Source organism: Molothrus ater, chromosome 1, assembly GCF_012460135.2.
Source record: "Molothrus ater isolate BHLD 08-10-18 breed brown headed cowbird chromosome 1, BPBGC_Mater_1.1, whole genome shotgun sequence".
Lineage (NCBI taxonomy): Eukaryota > Metazoa > Chordata > Aves > Passeriformes > Icteridae > Molothrus > Molothrus ater.
Window position 1 is genome coordinate 129,689,536 of NC_050478.2, and position 23,367 is coordinate 129,712,902.

The window sequence follows — 23,367 nt, forward strand, 5'->3', positions numbered from 1 at the left end:
GTAGTGTCATATCATTATCCTCCATTTACACTGGTAATTAATACCCCAAGATTCCCAGGTACTGTAAATTTCTAAACAACAACTTTGACACTTTCTGATTTCTAGGGTTTTTTTAAGTCCTTACCATTTCAGAGCACAGAGTTAAATTACATTTGTAATTATTTAGTTTCTCAGCACTCTGATTATCCTTTTATTTTTGTAAACATGCCCTTGGAATCTCAATGGTTTAAAAAAATCTGAGGAAGTTTGTGACAACTGCAGATTGCATTCCATCACTTTCTAGCCCCTTCTCTTCCGACAAATAAAAATTAATATCAGGATGGATCAGTGCTTTAAATATTCTTCTGTCAAATCTTTCTGCCCTTTTGAAAATAATCTAATTGTCACTAGTTGCTTCAATAAGAAGTTGCTTCAATTACATTGGTCTGAAACCAACGTTCACAAGTAGGAGTTATTAAAATATAAGAACACGATAGTATTTACTCACCGAGTGTAATATGTCACTGCTTCCACATAATCGCCAGTGGCAAAAGCTTCATTGCCCTTTTCTTTTTCACGAGTAGCAATAAAAATTTTCTCTCTCTTTGTCATTCCTAGCAAAAAATATTTCTACATAACAACAACTAGCAACTTACACAGATGTAACCAAAACAGTCAGATAAAATACTCTGAATCTCATAGTTTGCATTATTTTAAAAGCACGTGGCTTGGTAAAAGAAAAATTTGTATTTTATTTTCTGTAATAAAACACTAAATTCTTCTGATAGGCATACAAATCAGCATGCAAGAAAAAAGCAGTTGGCTAAGCTCTATGATTAATTTATAATACCAGATATATGCTTTACTTCTTTACCTTGTGTTCTCAACTAAACATAAACATTCTTACTGTTTATTAAGCAAGACTAGACTTTTTTCAAACATGGCTTCAAGCTCACTTTAAATCTAACAACTTTTAGCATCTCTAGGTGCTGAAAAATAAAGGCACTTTATTATATACTTCTTTAATTAGTATCCATACTCTACAACACAGTATTACAACTAAAGAAAAATTATGTTTCTAAGACATTACCAGTTGTGTCAATTTTCTTTTCAATTATGGGAAGACTTGGCCTACTGAAGAATCTTGCTTTTGAGTTACTTTCTTCACAGTCTTCATCAATTTTAGAACATTCCTTTTCCACATCAAACCTTTAATTCATAAAACGACCAATTCAATAATTCTGCATGGCAAGACTCCTCAGCTGACAGAAAGGCATGTTGTATTTTCATTACAAACCAAAGGAAGAGATACAGGCTGCATTCATTTATTGGTGACCAAGAAAAATCTCTGCCTCACCTCCTCACCATATTCCCCAAAACAGACAGGTAAAATTTAAGAAACAGTATCATCAGGCTCCATCCCAGCCCTATCAAACATCCCCTTTAACCTTGGCCAAAATACCTAAGAAACAGCTTCAAAGCAATTTATACTGTAAACTTGAGACAACATTTCAAAGCAGCTCTAAAGCTGCTTTCTTTGAAAACAGAGTTTAGGAATGTATATCAAAGAAATATTGCTGCTGTAATACTGTAAAATAAATATAGTAATAATCAATTTCTACACTATACATAAACATTGTTCTTACTGCTTTTCTGTGTAGGGTGTAATGGAAAATAGCCTTTTCACAATAATCTGAACAATATGAATAATTTCTTTCTGAAATCAAGATACTATTTTGAAAATTTCTCCAACCCAAAACCTTTTCACATAACGCTAATTGTTCTCCATTTTGAATCTGATCTTTTGCTAGCTTACTTTTACCTATTTATTATAAATTAAGCACATTTCAAATATTTTTTTAAAATAAGAAGCAAAACTCTTTGTTTAGAAATTGCCTAAACAATTATTTGAAAGCTCTAGAATTATCCTCAAAGCATTTTAAAACCACTATATGCTTTAAATTGGAAAACATCTTTCAGACAGCTCTGTTTCATAATCCAAAATAAATAGTGTACTCATAATCCAAAATAAATACCCTCTATGGAAAAATTCACAATCTGTACTATTATCAGCATGTTAAAGCACTTAAAGATTGTGTACATAAATGTGTAAACAAAATCTGTACAATTACTTTGGAAAGTTACAGTACCAAGAGTAAAGAATAAATGAAAGAATAAATTGTTGCAGAAATTATTTTTATAACCTAATTTCTTTGTCCACATTTGAGCAGAAAGGCACCAATTTCTGAAAGATACATACATGAAAATAACTTATGCAAAACAGGGTATATGCAAAACTTATGCAGAACAGGGTTTTTGTAAGGGCTTTGGGATATAGTTTCATTACCCAAACCCCACAAAATCCCCATCTACTGCACTGGAAATTTGTGCCTCCTCACTCTGATTCTATAGCATTATAATCCAGATTTCAGGAACTACAGAAAAGCTTCTACAGTGTGCAACACAGGAATAACAATGTGCTGTTTGCTTTCGGTATTCAACAATTTGGGCATGAACCTGTCACGTAACTTGGGAAGGTGATGTGCCACCATTACAGGATGCAGAATGTCTTTGTATCAGAGCTCCATCCATTCTAAAATAGTTACTGTCTAAACCTCTATTAAGTGTAATTGCATCTGAGTAAACTGATGCACCTGCCTGAAGCTCATTCTTTGAGGTTAGTGGGGCTCAGTGCAGGAGTAAGTATTCACCAGTTTTGTTTTCAGTGTAGAACTGTGGCTTTATATATAGACAAGTCCATGTTTATAGGTCCATGTTAAATAACCCTACAGCTGTTTTCAAAAATCTCATCAATTAAGTAATCAATTTTTATTTATTTTTCTGCTGCTTTACTATATTTCACACACCTTGTACAAAAGTGTAGACTAACTTGTTCTCAACTGTTAGCAAAACAATGTGTCATCTGCATTTTAACAGAATATTTATTAAGAAAAACCAAAGTTTCACCAGTGTTACAGTTCCTTAAAATGCTGACCTTAATACTATGTTTCTGCAAAATACACTGTGTTCCCTAGTTAAATAAGATTTATTAAAAACTGAAATATAAAATTAATTAAACATACTTGTCCCATTCACTGTAATCCCGTGGTATGTTTTTCTTGCTTCTTTGTTTGTTTTGCAATTTTTTATTCTAAAAGAGAAACAAACAGCCATCTTGTAAGACAATTTGTTGCAGTGGAATTTGCAGTGGTTTTTTTTGGTTTTGTTTCTGCAGTACATATTTTCCTAGTAACCACCACTACTCATGACTAATCTTAGTTCAGTCTTGAAAATGTAATTCATCTTGGTTTAAAGAAAATCTTGATGCATTTCACAAATCATTGCAATCTGAGGGGCTCCTGAGTCTCACACTTCTTGTCCGCTGTCCTGTCACATCACAGAGGCACTGAATGAAACTTTCTAATGAGTATCTTGTGATGCCATCTTCCCAACCACCCTTTCAACATAGCAAGGGAGAACTCAGTCTTTAGAAGACCCAGCCTTGTGATGAGGTGTTTGACACTGAGAGTGAATCAGAACCTGGTTTTAGGCTTCCCTTTCCCAAGAGAATTCCAGGCACAGATTTTGGTAGCCCCTGGAACACTCACAACAAATTTGCAAATAAATTACTTCAAAGTAGTGTCTGAACTTCTTTTTACCATTTATCACTTTACTAAAGTCAATTCCACGATTATTTACATCCACTTTAGATTTTAGACAAGCTTTATCATTGAAGCTTGCCTTACCTAAGATTTTATCTTGAGGATGTTCCTTCAACAATCAGTTCTGACAATCAGATTTGACTGCCTTGTATCTCAACCCATCTCCTACACTAATGGACTCTATTTCCCTAGCTGTCCCCTTTGGCATCTCTTCTACCTCCGTCATGAGACTATACTTCTATGCCCCTCCCTGCTTGTTGACTTCAAAATGCTTAATAGCAAGGTGTGGTTCCAAACAGGTATTTCACAGTGGAACAGCCAGTTCAAAATATTCCCATCTACCCTATCCTGGCCATTCAGTCCTCCTCTTACCTTGCAATCCAGCATTCACTGAGTTAGACCAGTGTAATTCTTTGTAGAATTGCATATTTACAATTTTCTGTGTTTAAACAATCTGATAGAGATCACAGTACAATCTCCAAATATCTGTACCAGTTCAATTCAGCATGTGATAAACTGGACCAAAGAAATGACCAGAAGCTTCCTAAACTCGCTTTGCCAGTGGTGACACTGTAACGAGGACATACTTCTGCAGCTGGATGTAAACACCTCAATTTACATAATGCAAATGTGACCCTTCCTGTAAACACTTCTGACTATCTATAATGTTAGGTTACACAAATTTTTGTAGTATATAGCTCCAGAATTACTCTTAATGTTATGTCTTTCAGGAAGCGAGACAAAATGACAAATATGTTCAGTGATCAACACATGTTTAGAGGAGGGAGCTCCTAAATACTCCTAAATACACCTTCCTGAAACATGAGTTATCCTTATATATCCATCCTGGTGTATATTACTATTTTAATGAATATCAAGGGTTTTTTTTTCAACCAAAGTACTTAATTTAAATGAGCAAAAATACTGCAACTCTCAGAAGAGACTCTCATAAGGTACTGACACTAATACAACTCCAGCTCAGGGAGAGAACCACAGCATGTACATTTATAGAATGAGGAAGAAACATTGACTCAAAAACCCACCATTTAAAAAAAATCTCAAGTCTCATATATTTGAAATAATTGTAATCAGGTTGTGATTCCAAGAGAGTCAGGAATTTCTGATCAATAATATTTCAGAGGATCTCATCCAAGAGGCTTTGATAAAAAATGTACACTTGCACGCCATGGAACTCAAAAAAATAAATCTCTGTGCTTGTCATGTTTCCTGCTACAATTCATAATGTATGAATCCCACTGGGTTTGAAGCTCACTGAACATTTTCTGGACCAAAGATGAACACTTACAACTTGGCTTCAGTACAGGTGACACAACTTGGCCTTGGTTCTCCAGTGGGCCGTCCTAAAACATTTACTATTCTATGGCAGCTAACCACTGTTATTTTTTAATTCAGAATATCCAAAACAACATGAAGGCTATTCAATCCTATCATGGTGGATTTTTATAACATAAAACTTGTATGCATTTTGCATGCCCTGGGCTGTGGCACGAGGAGGTATCTGAGGATGCAAATCTTTCTGGAACAGTATTAGAAAACCATGTTTGGCAAAGAAGCCTAAGCTGAAATCCCATCAATACAGTCTTTTGAATATTAATATCTTTAAACACATGCTTTTACTTCTCTCCTGGACAAAATGAGGCAGCAAAAATTATAATTATGCAGTGTGGACCGTTAAGACAGTTCTGGGCAGCATGATAAGAAAAGAGGGGTGTAAAATGGAAATTTCCACATTGTGTTATAGAGGGGAATATTGCAAAAATTTTACTCTTTTTCAGCCCATTTTTTGAATCCCCCCCATGGATTCACAGCAATTAAAAGAAAACACTTTACAGAGTTACAAACTATCAGTAGTGAATTGAAATTACACCTACATATAGTATCAGCAAGAAAATCTGATTACAGACAAAACAAGATGCTTTCATTTACCAAATTTGTACCCATTAGTGCAATCCACTGGTTTAGGGTCAATAATGATTTCCAGAACTGGATTCACTGAAAATGCTGAACTTCTTATGTATCAGATCAGATGAACAGTCTCCAACCAAGTAATAACATAAAATTATGGACGGCTTTGTGCATTTATTTCCAGCAGAAAGGATAAATTTGGATGATTCTAAACTTGAACCCACTTACAAAATTATATGATGCCAATCTGAAAAATAATTATAGTCCCAATTGATTAGCCAAACGTGTTTAAAAACTGTAAGATGACACATACCTTTATAAGAAAGAAATAAAGGAAAAAAAAGAAAATCTGATTATGTACATTATTCAATTTTTTGAGATTTCATGTTGCAGGTATTAAATTTAGTGTGTGCTATATAAACAGGTTCTTTTTATTCAGTGGGAATCTAGTGGTGATACAACTGTAGTGCTGCATAAAATATTTCAGGCTTTCCTGCTCTCTTCCAGGACAGGTTACAATTCCCTTAGAGGTTGTCTGCTTAGACAAAAGGAATGGAAATCACATACCACAGGCAAAGCATAAAGCTATATCTAGGTTTCCTGGGTAATAATGCTAACACCAAAACCTAGTAGGGAGAACAAAAGCTGATGAGCAAAAGAACAAAATTTGATGTGAAGACTGCTGCATGGTTTAAAGGAAGAGGGAAAAAAGGTGAATATTTTGTCTTTGAATGGAGAACACATCCTCTTTAGTAACATGGCATATCCTAGATTTCAAGACACTTTCCATCACTTTATGCTAACATGCTAAACTGGGTCTACTGAGTTCACATTGTATTAAACCATTTTCTCTTCTAGCAATTACACAGGACATGAATCAAGAATAAAACTATAGTGGCACAATCCATCTCAGCAAAATAGGACAGTCAATAGGAACATACATTGCAAAATATTAAAGAGTACACATTAATTAAAAAACCAAACCACAAACCAAACCAAACAAAAGCACACCTCAGTCTCAATACTAACCACTTATAAAACATGCACTGGAATCTCCAGCCTCTTTGTATACCACATAACAGAGACTGCCTAGCTATCCCAAATGTCTTGGTCCAACATCTATCTACCAGCTGACAAATAAGAAGTAGTTTCTGACAACATAAGAACACAGATCAGGCATTTACTAATACATAATTATTCAAGAAAATAGGAATTAGTATGAAAGATCACACGACCTGTAAGGATCCCTTCATAATGTTTCTGACTCACAAACCTCCAAAAAGAACAATGCTTAATGAATTTCCTATTGCAGTGTCCCAGAATTAAAAAAAAAAATAATTTTGAGAATCAGACTGAACTGATTTGTGACAATACCTGACAATTCAGAAAAATCCCATCCACACCTACTTGTCTGCCAATCACTTCAGCAGCACTGTATTTAGTATTAGCAAGAAAAGCTGGCCAGAAAAAAAATATTTCAGGCAGATAAATAAATGAAAAAAAGTAAAACTCAGCAAAATGTAAGGAAACTAATACCTGGGGGGAAAATGTAAATATGTTTTCTGTAGTCATGAAAATTTGTTAAGTCTGCTTAAGGGCTAAATTGGGAATTATGCTGTACAGCTGCAGTGGGAACATCAACACAAGGTACCAACACAGTCAAAGGCTACATATACACCATAGCCGAACAAGTACAGGAGTGGCTACAGAGTAAAACAATTGCTGCAGAGGCTCTAACATCCCCACTGTATGAGTTCCAGGGTGTTTGTTTTGGACTGGCTTCTGACTGGTCCCATGGAACAAAAGCCTGCTGGCAGCTGGAGAAAATCTCCTGGCATAATTTCATCCAGAAGGAGCCTAGTTCACATGCTTAAGCAGTACTTGGAAATATGAATCAAAGAACATAAAAGGCTGTTTAAAGAGATCTGCTTTGGCAGTGAATTCTTGATCAGAATTAAAACATTATTGCAATACACATGCTAGTACTAAGAAAGCACTTTTGTTTAAGCACTGGTCTCTTGCAAGGGAGCTTAAAGGTCCCTTGCAAGAGACCAATGCTTAAACAAAAGTTTTTATTTTCTGGTTAACAAAATAAATCTAGTAAGAAAGGCACAATGATTAGAAGTTCATACATATAAAATCTCCCAGTTTTAGAAAAACTGGAGATACCTGATCAGTGGGAAGGCAGCTGCTGGAACAACGAATGGGAGGCAAGTTATCTTGTCTTTCATTTGGTGTGTCTGTTCTCAGGAGCTGTGATTTCTTATCATCTTCATTCATTTCTGCCAGCCAGCTCTGGAAATAAATAAATAATATTTTTTTTACCTTAAGGCAGTAGAGCAATTATCCTTAAAAAGCACTGCTCTTAATGGGGAAAAGCAATTAAGACAAAGAGCAATAGTGCTTTTTTGAATAAAAAGTGATCTGCAAAAAAAACCCAACATGTAGAGTTAAAATGGGCAGTTAATGTTCAGTGACATTAAGCAAAAATAAATTTTAAAACATAGTCCTTTGATAATTTCCTCTTTTAATCAAATAATTATATTCTACTTAGGCACAAGAAGATTGATACATCACAGTGATTGTATTATGGACCACTATAAATGAGATCCTGTACCATCAGTTCACTATTAATTGCTTGCCATTCTTCAGCTGTGAAATCAGAAGCTGTGGCTGCAGGCTTATCTTTCCTCAGAGCTCTGCTCCTTGGATCCAAACACTCAATTCGCTTCTCACAAACCAACGTCAGTTCAGGGTAACACCCCTCCTCTCCAGACCTTTAAAATGCAAAGATAGAAATGTTAACAAAAAAGAATTGCACCACATCCTCCATGTTTCCCTCCATGTGTAGTCCATACAGTGACTGCAGAGGACTGTTTTCCTGTTACAACCCAATTTTACTAACACCTAATAACATTTTTATTAGAAAATCCCAATTAACCTTCAACCATTTTCCAATGCCCACATACACTGTTCAAAAGTTCTCACCACAGTGCTCATTAAAAAGAAACTTGTGTCATTTAAAGCAAAAGTTAAACAGGTGTGGCATCTGAAATTGCTAGTCATGCAACATGGATCATGAGGGAACCAAAACAGAGTGGCAGCATTTAAAAAAACCTAGCACTGAGCTACACAAACTTTTGGATGGTTAAAAAAAGACTTGGATTTCTAGTGTTATCATTGGGACACTTTGAGCATGATCACTTTAACTTTGTACTTTAATTTTAAATTAGAAAGTCACAGACAGGTTCAGACAAATAGAAAAGGGTTCACTCAAATTTTACAGAACAGGAATGTAATTATTAATGAAGGTAAAAAAATAAATTTACCTTAATACCCTGAGAATCTTTTCCAGGTGCTTAACATCTGTGCATTTTTCAATGAATTTGTAGTCCAGATGACTAATAGGTATTTGATATGTTTTAGTGGTTCCTTCACCCAGAAAATATGGTACTGATTCATCACCCATAACTAAATATTAAAAGAAAAAAAAGTGATTCTGTAAGCTTCTAGTTACATTTTGAAGTAATGCAAATTTAAGGAATAAAATTGCTCACTCGCCACTGTCTCATGCAAGCAGACCTGTAAAAGAAAAAATATCAGATTTGAAGGCCTGATCACATTAACTCTTGCTGACTAGAGGCTTACTGATAGAAATATGAGATGTGCTTTTTAAGAGTATGCAACTCTACTGCAAGTCAGAACAATTCAGAAAGACCTCTTAAAGAAAAATTGCCCATTTTTACCTATCACATTCTCTGTTTTATTTAACACATACCTGTTTTAACCAAGTGGGATAATCACAAAGGAGAAGATAGTGAAGGACACTCCTTTTTTCAGAGGGAAGACATTAACCAATGCAGCATATCTAAGGGAACAAAAATCTTTGGCTTCTCTGTAGACAAAATGAATTCAATTCTCTTTCCTCAATGACTGCATTTTCTGGGTCTCTGATTATATTACACACGAATCTGAATCTTTTCCAGTAAGTCTGTTAATGAAGAAATGAGGGATTCAAATAAGATATTTCTGTCTCCCTGTCCCTTTGATCTGCTCATGTGCATCTTTTTCTGTATTGACCACAAGCTCTAGGGAGCTGAAATCTTTCCCCCCCCCCTTTTACATAGTGCACGAAGCAATCAGTTAATTTTGAAGAAATACAATAAGGGCAACTAGCTAGTATGTGAAAACAACTATGTGTAGTTATAAACCAAATTAAAATAATTGTGTTCTAATGTCTTGCATAATTACGCACATTAATTTGTAGTTACACAAAAAACGTTTACAATACAGTAGCACTTAAATAATAACTGGTCATAATTAGGTGCTGCACAGAGATTCTGCCCCAAGACTTTGCGGTTTCAGTACTGGAAAAGGAAGAAGTCGCACGCAAAGAGGGACAAATGTAGGAAATAATTAAAGAAGAATAGAAGAATTAAAAGCTCATCAGCACCGGCGGTTTTTCCCGTTTATTCCCGTGGCCGGGAGCTGCCCAGCACCAGGGCACCGCGGTGACCAGGGCCCCCGGTGACACAGCCCGGCTCCAGTACAGCCTCCCCACACACCCCTGGCAGGATCGGGGCTTTCCCTCCAGGCCGGCCCCCGGGCTGCCCTCACGCCCGGCCGGAGCCGGGGCAGCGCGGCGGGCCCGTGCCTAGCAACTGTTGCTATGTACAACATGGCGCCGGGGACACGGTGCCGCCCGCCCCAGGGCTGCCCAGCCGAGGCTCCCGCAGAGCCCCGCCGGGCTCCAGCGGCCACACTGCCTTCGCCGATCGGCACCCACCTGCCCGGGGCCGCGCTGTCTCCGGGACACGGACGCGGCCCTGCCCACACCGCAGCCGGGGGCCGCCCGGCCCTCGCCCAGGCCGCGCAGGCGCAGCTGGGCTCAGGGCGGGGATCTGGGCTGAGGGGAGCGCCTGCCGAGGGCGGGCAGAGATGCAGCGCCCGGGGGTGCAGCTGTGGTCAGCATCATCCTTGTGTTTCAGCGTAGTATTTCACTCAGCGGAGAGCAAGCGGTCCCTCTCCCGCTGCCGGTGTCCCCAGTGAAGTGTTGCCCGTCAGCTCTGCACTCCTCCAGCGCTGCTCTCCAGAGGTCCGTGCCCCTTCCCGAGGGCACTGGGGGCTCTTCGCCGCCTTAGTCCGGCAGCCAGAGGCACCCGGCCTGCCCGCACGGGGACCAAGCCCGCCTCCGTTTGCCGGCGAGCTTCGGCAGCGCTGCTGCCGCCCGCTCCTCCTCACCCTTCCGAGCAGCCGTGTCACAGCCGACCCCTTCGTTCTGCTGTGCAGGCACAAGGTGCACGCTGCGCAGGCCAGGCTGGTGAACTGCTGGCAATTGTGTAGTAAAAAAGGTTATCATTTATACCCGAGTGTATCTGGTTACCAGGAAAAAAAAAATCTAGTCTTTGTAGCATAGATCAGGTACCTAAGAAAATCTTAACCAAACAGCTCCAAAACAGCATCTCAGAATGCTCTTTTTATCCCCTATACCAAGCCACTGCCGTTCATTTACAAGTCATCACACAGTCATGCAGACCTTAAAAAAGATATTATTACAGTGATGAGATAAGCAAGTTATCTCAGCACCGTTAGCACCATCAAAACGGAGATCAGACACACACAATCCAGCAGTATGCTGTAGTACCCTTCAGTAGTATTATGTAACACACATTACAAACAGATGCAAAAAGTTTTGGCTCATCATCACAAACCCACCACTTTAAATTACAGACCCCTGAAAAGTCACCTGAAAAGCAAAACAAGATCCCACTTTTTTGGGGTGCTATCCAAAAAATCTTTGTAACACAGATCTAATTCTTTCCTTGAATACAAACAAGTCAAACACTTAAGAAATTTCTATTTCCGCATTGCTTCTTAATGTTTAACTTGCCTCCCTTTCCCTCTTCTTTCAGGAGAAATGATTTTTTCATACTTTCAGACATCCATACTTTTGACATGTCCACAACTGGGTGCTAGAATTGGGTGCTCTGATGTCCTTTAAGATTTTCTTTTTTGAAATCCAGATCTGTTTCAAATCTAGCCTTCTATTCATTTTCAGTAGAATTTATTCAAACCACAGTTATTTTATGCAGTTCACCGGAGTCCAAAGAACATTTAGCAAAGTTAAAATGCAAATAAAGTTTAGATGAGAGTAATGAAAACAAAGATAACTCAAAAAGAATACAATTATCACTGAATTTAAAAAACACTGTATACTTTGACTACAATTTAAACAACAGCTTTAGAAATCTACTGATGGAAGACAATATAGACAAAATTTAGTTTTACAATGAACTTTAATATTTCAATCTCTTAAAACACAAATAAGAGCGTGCATTTACACACAAACAGTTTTACAGAACAAAGTTATCAGAAAGATTGCATCATGAAGTCACTATCTTCAGCAGACATCATCGAGCATCAAAAACGACCACTGGAATAATGCAGTTAAAGAAAAAAATATGTTCTGGTTGAAAAAAAGATGGGGGAGAGGAAAAGAGACTGTCTAAATCTAATCACAACTTTCTACATAAAGTATTTCAAAAGTCATTTTTAGTAAGATGCTGAATAATATCAACAATTCACAGTATGTTACCCAGCAGATTATAGTAACTTAATATATAAACAAAATGGGGAAAAAGAAGAGAAAGTGCCAGAAAAGAAATCCAGGTGCCAAATAACACTGCAGAAATTGTGCTATAGTAGCTTGCTGTACTGAATTGATTTTTGGCCCTGAAGAATTGCTATGTGATTTTTTGAATCTTCTGTTCTGTTTCCTCTTGTCTCCATCCACAGCTTTCCAAAGGCATTCAAATGCACTTGTAAAAGGATACATCTTTTTGTCCTTTTCTTGTACATTATTCTGTAGCCACATTCTCTGCACCTGATAGGATCTCTTGCCTTTATTTCATTTTCTGTATGACATTCTGATGTTATGGAGGAAGAAAAAGGAAATGGGGGCAAAGAAGAACAGCACTGTTAATGCACAGATAACTTTGAAAAGGTGTGATAGTCAAATTCCTACTTGTGGCAAACAAACATAGCAAGTGTAATTAATCTATATCAAGAGCTCAATGGTAACAAGATACCATGAAAAAAAGAAAAAGAGAAAATAAAAAGCAAGCTTCATTTACATTAAGATAAAAGAGAATCTTGCTAAAATCACCCAAATATTCTTGCATAGAACACATTCCACACTTGATACTAGATAGTCTACTAATGAAAATTTCAGTTCATCCCTCCAAAGTCCAAAGTCTATTGCCTTAAAAGACAAAATATTCCAGGGATTCCTGAAAATCACTAATTTTTAAGTTGTTGATTTATCTATAGGTAAGAGAGAATTTGACTACTGTACTTCAGGAATACCTGAGTGCCCTTACAGCACTGTCAATAAAACATACAGAGATCGAGGAGCTCCACACAGCAACACAAGCTCTAGGGAATTATCTCCACAACACTGTGTATGTACCCCATATGTGTGTCACCATCAATGCATAAAGCTTTAAACATCATCAGGACATACACTGCAACTACTTCTATCTACGTACCCTTCCGTATAATGACTAAGCACCATTCATTATTAAACACCAAATCTCCAGTAACAAGTAATAAAAAAATCAGTAATGTCTTTTCTTTACCTCCACAAATGTAAATCATTGGCTGCTGCTTTGGAGGCTGAACATCCTTCTGTGAATCCATGTTCTAAAACAGAAAATACACAACATGCACATTAGCTTGGGTGTGGGGTTTTTTTGGTCTGTTTTTTGTTTCCAAGGCATACACAATCACTTTAATATCTCAAGCTGAAGGTAAGAGAATATGAAATCACTTCCTTAAAAGTAAATACAAACAAATTCCATTTATATTTGATGCACAGGGCATGGGTTAATTCAGGTTGAAAGAGACTTCAGAAAGTCATTTAGTTCGACTTCTTAAAAGCAAAGTAACATCAGGTTCCACAGAGCTTTACCACTCTGGTATAGAAAACCTCTAAGGATGAGGACAACACTGTATTTTCTATTAAACAGTATTTTAAACATTAAAGACTAGTGAGTAATATTTTTTTTTCCTCCTTCCTGCCAAAGTTAAGAATTTCCTTGCTGGAAATATAAAGTTCAATAATTTCTTATATGCCACTCTTGTAACAATGGTGCTAACAAAGAAGGTAAGCCTTGTCATCTTTCCTCCTCCTCTGACACACTAGCTAACCTGATACACTATTTGTTGTTCTAAGGTATTAGAAATACTGGGAACAGACTGTGGGTAGAAGAGTAGAGGAAAATAAAAAGCAAAGCAAAACAAAACAAAAAACCCCCACAAAAACAAAACCAAAACCAAAAAACCCAAACAAACAAACAAAAACCCAAAACTAAAACAAACAAAAAAAACAACAACAAAAAAAACCCCCAAACAATGAGTGGCCATACATGAAATTCAACCCTTCAAATCCTACCAAATCAAGAGTAATAACTCAATGCTATTCTCCAAACACCTCTTAATGTCCTGTAATCGTTTTGATTGTTCAGACTTTAATTTAAAGACAAGTATTTCTTCATGGCATCAGACTAAATAGTTACATATACTCCACAAACACTCTACCAATCTTTAAGTAATCCTATCCTAACATGTAAATGTCCTTACAACCATGAATTTTAAGGTGGTTACTGTACATAGATAAACACTTTTTCCCCACCAAATTTAAGTCTAGACAAGAACACGAATATTTCCTATTAAGTTTTTTGAGGCTGCTGTTTTCTGTATTGCTGTTCTGACACAGAAAACAAGAATTCCTAACCCTTATACCAGTAAATAGCCTTCTTGATGCTTCCTAACGAGAACAGCTCTCTGATGCTTTTGCTTACAGCAAATATTATTTTCCTCAGCTTCAGAGTTTGTTTCAGCATAAATTCAGCTGGGAAAACTATGATACTGAAAACAGGGCAAAGACATTTCATACTTTAGGAGTCTGATCAACACTTGAAAAACCATCTTTTTAAAACTCCCACTATGTCACTCCATTTAGGAGAACTGGAAAGAATCCATTAAACTCTACAGCTTTCAAGTATGCTACACCATAATCATAGTGGTATCTTAACTCACATGTGCTACAGTTTTTTGTGTCAGCACGTTGCAGTAAGATATGTGCAGCCACCCATTACCACTGGAAAACAGCAGACTCTTCTAAAACACAGAGCTGAACTAAGGTGGATCAACATTGTAGCTAAATAACCTGGGTTAGTGCTGCTTGTGCAGCAAAATTACACTGCTGCTAAGGGCAGCAGTGAATTACAGTTCTGTGTTTTGCATAGTTTAGCTGGCCTTCATACACCCTGCAGCCCTAAGTGCCACCAAGCTGGCAGAGCCAACAGGCCCAGTGATGCACCAACATGTGCTGGGGTGGATCCATTGCAGAGACGTGGGGGTACCATGTGCAAGAGCACTTCAAATCACAGAATGGGAAAGGCTGGAAGGGACTACAGGGTCATCTGATCCAACCTCCCCACTTAAGCAGGACCGTTCTAGAGCACATGGCACAGGAGTGCACCCAGATGGTTTCTGAGTACCTCCAGTGAGGGGGACTCTGCAACCTCTCTGAACAACCTGTTCAGTGCGCAGTCACCCGCACTGTAAAGAAGGTCTTCCTCCTATTCAGGTGGAACTTCCTGTGCTTCAGTTTCTGCCTGCTGCCTATTTGTCCTAGTGTTGGCACCACCAAAAGGAGTCTGGCTTCGTCTTCTTGGCACCCCTTGCTTCAGATATTTTTACATATCAATGAGGTCCTCTCTCCGAGCATCTTTTATGCACCCGTAAAAGAGGCCAACCCGCTCCTTCACGTCCCGCAGAGCCCATGAAGAAGAAGGGCAGATAGCCCTCTCAGCCCACGGGCCGCAGGCCCCCCATCCCGGCCCAATTCCGACCTCCCGCACCGTCCCGCGGGTCTGGCACGCAGAAGCGAAGCCCACGAGCCTGGTCCCGGCCTGTCCCGGCCTTTCCCTGCCCACCACGGCCGCACCAGCACCGCCCAGCAGCGAAGGGAACACCCGGAGGAGCCGCCCGCGGGTTCCCGCTGCTCCGCCGGCCTCGCCGCCTCCCCGGCGCACGCTGATGACGCGCGCCCGGCGCCCGCGGGGCGGGGCGTGCTGCGCCCCGCCGCCAGCTCCGGCTCCGCGCCGTCAGTGGCAATGAGGCTGAGGCAGTAACGAATATTCCGTTCTGGGTGTTACCCACCTGAGGGAAAAAAAGGAGAAAAAAAAAGGCACACAGATTACAGATTATTTTAAGACACAAGCTTCCATACGAATAGCAGCGTCAGTTGTCAATGAAGAAAGTAGGCAGCTGCATGGTTAGGTAAAATGAGCCCCAAGGTACCTGGTGTTTTCATTCTTTTATTTAGCTGTACCCAACATATTCGGGATAGACAATGCCCCGCGCCAGATCTGGTCATACGGCTGCGGAGTTTTAAACCACCGAGGTGTTCTACCTCAAGGTCCCCTCTGTTTTCAGAAGCATTTTAACAAAAATTTCGTGGATAAACCCGGCATCTTGATATTTTGATGCCGTGATCGGTATCGTATGTACCCGCATGAAGCCAGACTTACACACTACAAACATATATATTGCACATTTTAAGTGTAAGGTTCTGTTATGAAAGAAGTTCATATGTCTGTATTTCCCGATGTACTGAACTAAAACAGTGCGGGCAAGATTTGAAACGACCTCTCTTGCTCTTTGTCACTGGCTCCACCTCGCTTGTGGTAGGAATTTTGAGTCTTCTACTGACAGTTTGTATAATTAGGTATCTTTGCTGTATTTCTTTCCTCCCTCCCCCCATGTTTAAGGAATACTATGTTTTGTGAACATGCCAATTTAAACTACTAGATCGTTCTATGGTTCTCTAGTTTAAGGAAAGATCTCTTTCTGTTTCTCAATATTGAATAAAAATTGTTTCCTAAGCATCCAATTTAGTACGGATGAGGTTTTAATAGTTGTAATTCATTGATGTTCTCCTACCAGCAAATCACCTTCATATAGGACTTGTATCTTCCCTAAAATGGACTCAGGTAATAATAAATAGTTGTAGTTTTCCTAATTCTGTGTTTAAATTAGACGTGATGAAATCAGTAATGGCTTCAGACTTGCTTCTTCACACTGCTCTTTAAGAATAAAGCTACACGTAACTTTTGGAATGTCAGAATGAAGCACGGGCAAGAAAAATGGTTTGTAAAAGGCAGAGGTATTGTTATAGGTCATTACTTGCATCCACTCCTCTGCTACGGAGCCGCTGGTATGGGTGGGTACCAAGAGGTTTAAACAGAAGAGAAAAACAGCCTAATCTCTATCTTTTTTTGGTAAACGCATGGTAAGAAATTAACAAGTCCTAAAAAGGCAAATAGCACAAAAGAACCCCCCCTTCCCCCCGGTATTATTTCTCTAGGCTCGTTAGTATTTTAAAAACGCGTTTGTCAGCTGACAAATTTAAAAGGACTTAATAAATATATCTCCATGAAGAATTTAGTTAATCCTCTGAAAATAATGTTTCCATTATTAATAAAGAAATAATGTAATTGTTTGATTATCGGCATCCTTTCAACATTCACTTGGAAAAATGGGATGCTTTACCAGACCTTAAAGCTTCGGTTACTTCAGGCGTTTCCGATAAAATCCGCCCCTTACGTACGAGAGGAGAGCTTTGGTAAGTCCCATTCCCATCTGCTGGTAAATTCTAGCCCTAAAGATGCTCCTTCGGATTTAGAGTAGCAGAGAGTGTTGAGACTGTGTGAGAGACTCCCACTGTACTGTAAAGTGAACTAATTCTTAGGGAATGGGTAGGCAAATGAGAGGAAAGGCTTGTGTGTCGAGATGGGGAAGGCACAGGGGTACAGGTGCTTTAGACAGGGGAAAGAAATGCAGCCGTAACCGAGCGCAGTGAGAGTGTTGCAGAATGTCTCACCTCATTTCACTTGTTAGAAGTAGCGTTCTCAGGTTTTGGTTGGGTTTTGTTGTTGTTGTTTTTGTTTTGTTCGTTTTTTGTTTCTTTTTGTTAAAACACACTTTGTAGTGTGACTTCTGTGTATTGCATAAAATGTCGCAATTACGACTTGTTAAATTTCTTGGATATTTTTGATCCAGCTCGCATAAATCCATCCAGGTTTGAGTGATGGAGACAGAGCTCGCAGCGGCTGTCCCACTAGTAAGCTTCCAGGTTTACTGAGAAGGTATTTTATTTAAAAAGTACAGCTATTTGAAAAACAATTTTTTTCAGTTCCTGCGAAACAGACGGTACTACAGAAAGCACTTTCAGAAAAGTTCTACTACCCTAAAGAAAGTTTTTAATGTTTTCTCCTTTTAAAAAGGAAGGGGGAGATACTCCAAGAGCCTTTCCTTTTTTAGACATAACTGTTACCTTGTAGTCAAATAAACCGATATTCTTTCCCTAAAAATGTCGGTTTCCATCGGCTCTGGGTAGGGAACTTTTAACCCCTTATTTCCTCGGGGCCCTCTCAGGCAGCCTCACACCAGGAGGAGCGGAGTTGCCAAAGGGGAAGGCTGAGAAATTGCCAGATCCTACGAACAGGGCTTACGTTACTTAAACCGGGAGTTTGCTTATTAAAATGTAGGTGTTGCTTTTAGAGTCGGTTTTAGGTCTGACATTCCCCATCCCGCCGGTGTGAAGCCTCACGTTATCCTTACCGAGCCCAGGAAAAACAGCCATCCATGTGGTCGTAGTTTTGGCAGTTTTGTGTTTGGGTCGGGATTTTTGTTTGGCTTTATTTTAGTATACAGAAAAACTAAAACCACAGCAAAACTCAGCCGCCAGTTTCTGAATTACTACAAGATTTTTAACAAATTAAACGGGAGTAGCCCGTAGGCCGTTCACGACAGGACAAGGTGTGGAAAATGTGCTCTCCCCGTAGCCAGGGAGAATGGTCCTTCCTGGAATCTCTGGCAAAAAGTATATGGGGAGATTTGAGGAGAACCTACGCGGTGCTGGAGTCGGGATCCTCCTCCCGACTGCTTTGAAAGTGATGTACTTGACAAACTGTCTGTGACTGTTTAGTCCTAGGCTGTCGGGTAAAAAGGTGCTAATTAACTCAAATTAACTAGCGCCCTTATAACCCAAAGGCTGTGATGCCGATAAGGATTATTAGCTGTGAATGCCTCAGGCACCCCTGAGGCACCCCTTAGCGCCGGCGCCCCTGCGCCTCCGCCCCCCATTCCCCTCCACCGTAGGGAGCGGGAGTGGGCTCTGGCAGAGGCGGGAAAACCTCACCCTCGCTGCGCTCCTCTGGAGAGCAGAGCAGGGGCAGGAGCGATTCGGGGACGCTTTAACAGTGGGCTGGGTGCGGCAGGGGCCGCGGGGCTGAAGTATAAAGCGTGAAGAGCGGGGCAAGCTTCGCCGCTGTTCCCTCACGTCCCCGCGGGGCGGTCTGGGCACTCCCGGTCTCCTCAGGCTCCCGGCCGGGCCAGCGCGGAGGGGGCGGGGAGGCAGCGGTTGGTCAGGGCGGGTAGTTCAAAGCCGAGCGAGGGAAAGCGGCGGCGGCACGCGAGGGGCCGGTGTGGGTGGGGAGAGCGAAGCGGCTCCTCGCCAAGGGCAACGAGCCCCGGGCCGGGCGGCGAGAGCTGCTGAAGTTCCTCCAGCCCGCCTTCACTCCTGCTCCTCGCTTTCAGCCCTGCTCGGGGTGCCCCGCCGCCGCCTCAGCTGCTCCCGGTGGGAGGGCGGCCTCCAGGCTCCGCTCCTGTGCCCACCGGTTTGCCCGACGAGAAAGCGAAGCGGTTGCTTTGCTCGTGTCCGGCAACCCAGGGGACTGAGAGACCCTCGGGTGCTGGTCCTCAGCTGCGTCTCAATTATCGCCATCGCTGGGTAATTAGGCATTGCACTTAACACATATATTTGTGGAGTGAAAGCTCTCAGCTGGGTAATGTTTCTCTTGCACCTCTCTCTTTTCTCTCCACATCCTTTCTCACTTCAGGTTATCACTAGGGGTAAGCAATACTTTGAATACACCGCTTTTGCATTGGAAGATCTTGATTTGCTTCACAAATTAGGGTAAGTGACCCACATCATGCAGACAGGATTTGGCTGTGTCATCTTCAGTATTATTACTAGGAAGGTATCAGTGACTTTGGGGCCAAAGAGCAGAGTCTGTTTTACTGCAGATACCATATCTATTTAAATAACAGCAAAAATACTTCTGTATCACCAAGGCTTTGTCTATTTTGTTAGCAGTGTCACCACAGTGGTTTTTAAAAAAAGGCAAAAAATGTCTTGTTTAATGCATAAGTGTTCTGTGTGTATTACTGAGGAATATAAGTTGCTAGGAACAGGTGTGACTCCATCCTAGAATTTATGTCTACATTGGAGATACCATTTATATTACCTTGTAGTAACCAACATTTTCATCTCTTTAGGGTGCTTGGGAAGACTAAACTTGTTAGAAATTATTCCTTGTCCAAATCTGTGAATCCTGCCCTAAATTTAGTTTGGGTCTCTGAATATGAATTATTTTGTCCAGTAAACTCCCAGAAAATTTGCAGTTGATTTGTAAATTGATTTGAGAATGGAAAAATTAATAATAGATATGAGAAACGCACACAAATCTGTCCTTAGTACATATGGATTTTGTTACTTCCTCTGTAACTGCCTAGTGGTGTGACCAGTCTTTCCTTCCAGGCACATCTGTTTGATGACATCTAACACAAAGCTAATAAAACTTTCAGGAACTAGTTAAAGATCCCCAAATGAAAAAGGTGTGGTGTTATGGCTCAAATTTAGTAGATGAAATTCTCATAATAAAAAAGTGTTTATAAAAGGTAGTGTTATAAGAGCTTTTGTTATGTATCTCTTATGAATAGAAATAGAATCTTGCTCTATTATGGGAAATGTTCAGCACCTCTGAAAGGCTTTTCCTTTTGTATTTGTAAAATGAGACCTCATGTTAAATTAAAGCTTAACTTGTACAGGTACTACATTTTGGAAAAAAATCATATGCAAGCTTGAGGTGTATACTGGGGTTTGTGTAAATCCCAGAATGGTTCAGGTTGTAAGGGATGTTAAAGGTCATCCAGTTCTGAGCCCCTTCCATGGGCAAGGCCACCTTCTACTAGATCAGGTTGTTCTGAGCTACATCCAGCATGACCTTCAGCACTGCTAGTGATGGAGTAACTTCTTTGGGCAACCTGTTGAGACACTGTTCCAGTGTCTCATTGCCCTCATAGTGAAGAATTTCTTCCTAACATCTAGCCTAGCTTTCCTTCTTTCAGTTTAAAGTCCTTACTGCCTTGTTTTATCACCAAATGTGCTTGTAAAAAGTCTCTGGCTTTCTTGATGGGTACCCGTGGGGTACTGAAAGGCTACAATTATTTTTCCTTGAAGGCTTCTCTTCTCCAGGCTGAGCAGCCCTCACTGTCTCAGACTCTTCAGAGCAGAGGTGCTTCAGCCCTCTGATTTTTTTCATGCTCCACTTCTGGACTCACTCCAACATGTCCATGTCCTCCTTATTTTTGGGGGCCTCCGGGCTGAAGGCAGTACTCAATGTGAGGTCTCAGAATTGTGAAGTAGGGGGTAAAGAAGTAAACATAAGTATAAAAATGTATTAATGAATTGAGAGGTATAGAAAAGAGGTGAAATGAAGCTTAATGGACGGCTATTCTTCACTTTTTTTTTTTGTCAATTGGCAATTTTATTTATTTTCTCCTGTAATGTTTTCTAACAGATCCGAATCAATGTCGTGCGCTCACGAGCTCCCCCTGCCGGACGCTGGCCGCTGTACAGCATTATATTCGGCTTCTACTAGAGTTACCCAAATTTCTTTAACTCTGCTATTCTGACCTCCCTTATAGCTGCAAAATCTTGTTTTGCTGTGATTTTTGTGTTACTTGAAACACAAGTTTTCTTCTTTTGTACTGTAATGTTTTAATTTTTTTTTCTGTTCTCAGTTCTCCCATAGAATGCCTGAGAGTGAACCTGCAAGCATGAGGTTTTCCTGTTGTTGCTTCTTCAGCGTCCTGCCTGAAAATTAATTTTCTAAGCCTGGGAGCCTTTGGGCTTTTGTTAAATGTGTGGTTAGTTTGACTGTATTTAAGGGAAATACTAATATTTTGAAAGGTAAGTGTGGATGTGTGACTGGGTTGGTTTTTTTTTGGTGGGATTGAGATTTTGAACAGCTGTCTCTAGCATTCAGTTTAAATTTCTATCAACATTTTTGGCAATAATATCTACTGGCAACATTTGCTAACTAACTGTAGTTTTCCAAAATTCAGCATAAAAATGAAGATAATGCCCTCTTGTTATGACAGATTTTTTATAGGTCTTTGTCTTCTTACAAAAAGAAGAGCTATGCTCATGTGGTCCTTTGCTGATAGCATGAATAATCAACTGAAGTATAGCAGTGTACTGCACAGAGGTTCCATACCTTTAAAAATATAGGAAAAAGTTCTTTTCTGGTTCATGACAAAGCCTTTTCAGCCCATTTCCTAAAACCATGGAATCACAGAATGTGTAAGATTGGAAAGGACCATAGGGAAGGATCACCTAGTCCAACTTTCCTGCTTGAGCAGGGTCCTCAGAGCATATTACTCAGAATTGTGTTCAAATGACTTTTGAGTATCTCCAGAGGAAGAGACCCCATGAGCTCTCTGGGTGGCCTCTTCCACTGTTTTGTCATCCTCACAGTAAAGAAATTTTTTTCTCATGTTTAGGTGGAACTTTCTATGCAGCAGTTTTTACCACTGCCTCTTGTCCTATCACCAGGTACCACCAGGAGGAGCCTGGCTGCATCCTTTTGATACCCTCCCTTCAGATACTGCTAGACATTGATAAGGTCCCTTCTCCAGGCTATACAGGCCCAGATTCCACAGCCTTTCCACATAACTCAGGTGTTCCAGTCCCCTAATTATCTCCATAGTTCTACTGGACTCTCTCCAGTATTTCTTTGTCCTTCTTGAACTGGAAAACTCTGAACTGGACATAGCACTCCAGGTGAGGCCTCAACAGGGCTGAGCAGAGGGTCAGGATCACCTCCCTTAACCAGCTGGCAATGCTTTTCCTCATGCACCACAGGGTACCATTGGCCTTCTTGGTCACCCTGCTGGCTCATGGACATTTTGTTGTCCACCAGGACCTTCTCTGCAGAGCTGTTCCCAGCAGGTCAGCCCCCATCCTGTACTGGTGGTCCCTGGGTTCCTCACCAGGTGCAGGATCTGCATTTGCCTTTGTTGGGTTTCAGATGGTTCTCTGCCCATCTCCAGCCTGCCCAGGTCCTTCTGAAGGGCTGCACAGCTCTGTGGGGTATTGGCTGCTCCTCCCAGCTTTGTGCCATCAGTGAACTTGCTGCGGGAGGTGTCTGCCCCTTTCATCCAAGTCACAGATGATGAGCTGAACTGTAGTGGGCCCAGGATCAACCACTGGGGGACACCAGTACTTACAGGTCTACTAAAACATGGAGAAGTGATGCAGATGAAACATTAAATGCTATTTGGAGTTGGTCCTGCAGCAGCAAAGAAGTAATCTCTAATTCACTAAACACTAAGAGCTTTGCCCTTGTGTTTCCTATTTGTGCTGTCACTTGTTTCATTGTGTAAAACAGGGAACAAAAAAAGCAGAGACAGAAAACAAACGGGAAAGAAAGGTACTTATAGATGTCAGATCATATAGATGTCAATAGATATAGATGTCTTATAGATGTCAATCATGTCAGATTTCAGTTTGTTGTTGTCTTGGAATTATTTTCACATACCTGTCTTTGATAGAAGAGTTTTTCTCAGTTAGGTATGTGGATTTTGTTCGTTTAAGTCTATTTGA

The 23,367-nt window shown here is 40.2% G+C and overlaps 2 protein-coding genes across 6 annotated transcripts in view; both read right to left on the bottom strand.

Moving 5' to 3' along the window:
- The window catches only part of SPAG1 (sperm associated antigen 1), a 37,642-nt gene extending 27,226 nt beyond the window's left edge, over window positions 1-10,416 (bottom strand). Inside the window, exons 1-7 of one of the 2 annotated variants that reach the window (XM_036406806.1) lie at window positions 10,354-10,416; window positions 8,897-9,038; window positions 8,185-8,344; window positions 7,737-7,862; window positions 3,063-3,130; window positions 1,070-1,188; window positions 488-593 (exon numbers count right to left, since the gene is read on the bottom strand). In XM_036406806.1, the coding sequence (XP_036262699.1) occupies window positions 488-593; window positions 1,070-1,188; window positions 3,063-3,130; window positions 7,737-7,862; window positions 8,185-8,344; window positions 8,897-9,036 (719 nt within the window). In that variant the 5' untranslated portion in view covers window positions 9,037-9,038; window positions 10,354-10,416. Of the gene's footprint in view, window positions 1-487; window positions 594-1,069; window positions 1,189-3,062; window positions 3,131-7,736; window positions 7,863-8,184; window positions 8,345-8,896; window positions 9,039-9,345; window positions 9,605-10,353 lie in introns of those variants that run through there. The other variant, XM_036406808.2, reaches the window with a different exon arrangement.
- Window positions 10,417-11,844: 1,428 nt separating this feature from the next.
- POLR2K (RNA polymerase II, I and III subunit K) lies at window positions 11,845-15,671 on the bottom strand. 4 transcript variants are annotated; one of them, XM_036379142.1, is made up of 4 exons: window positions 15,569-15,671; window positions 13,205-13,268; window positions 12,401-12,493; window positions 11,845-12,000 (listed from the first exon to the last, which is right to left on the bottom strand). In XM_036379142.1, the coding sequence occupies exons 2-4, from the start codon at window positions 13,263-13,265 to the stop codon at window positions 11,978-11,980; spliced, it is 177 nt and encodes a 58-aa protein (XP_036235035.1). In that variant the 5' UTR covers window positions 13,266-13,268; window positions 15,569-15,671; the 3' UTR covers window positions 11,845-11,977. The 4 variants fall into 4 exon arrangements, with proteins under 4 accessions (XP_036235035.1, XP_036235036.1, XP_036235034.1 ...); XM_036379143.2 differs by having other exon boundaries at window positions 15,580-15,602; XM_036379141.1 differs by lacking the exon at window positions 15,569-15,671 and adding an exon at window positions 15,494-15,549.
- Between the last annotated feature and the right edge of the window lie 7,696 nt (window positions 15,672-23,367).

Bases quoted from the DNA above. Each gene is read 5' to 3' on its own strand.
- POLR2K (XM_036379142.1), bottom strand. From the start codon at position 13,265: ATGGATTCACAGAAGGATGTTCAGCCTCCAAAGCAGCAGCCAATGATT. The intron at 12,494-13,204 runs GTAAAGAAAAGA...CCATAACATCAG, and splicing joins AATGATTTACATTTGTGGAG to AATGTCATACAGAAAATGAA. The intron at 12,001-12,400 runs GTATCCTTTTAC...GCATTATTCCAG, and splicing joins CAAGAAAAGGACAAAAAGAT to TGGTCGTTTTTGATGCTCGA.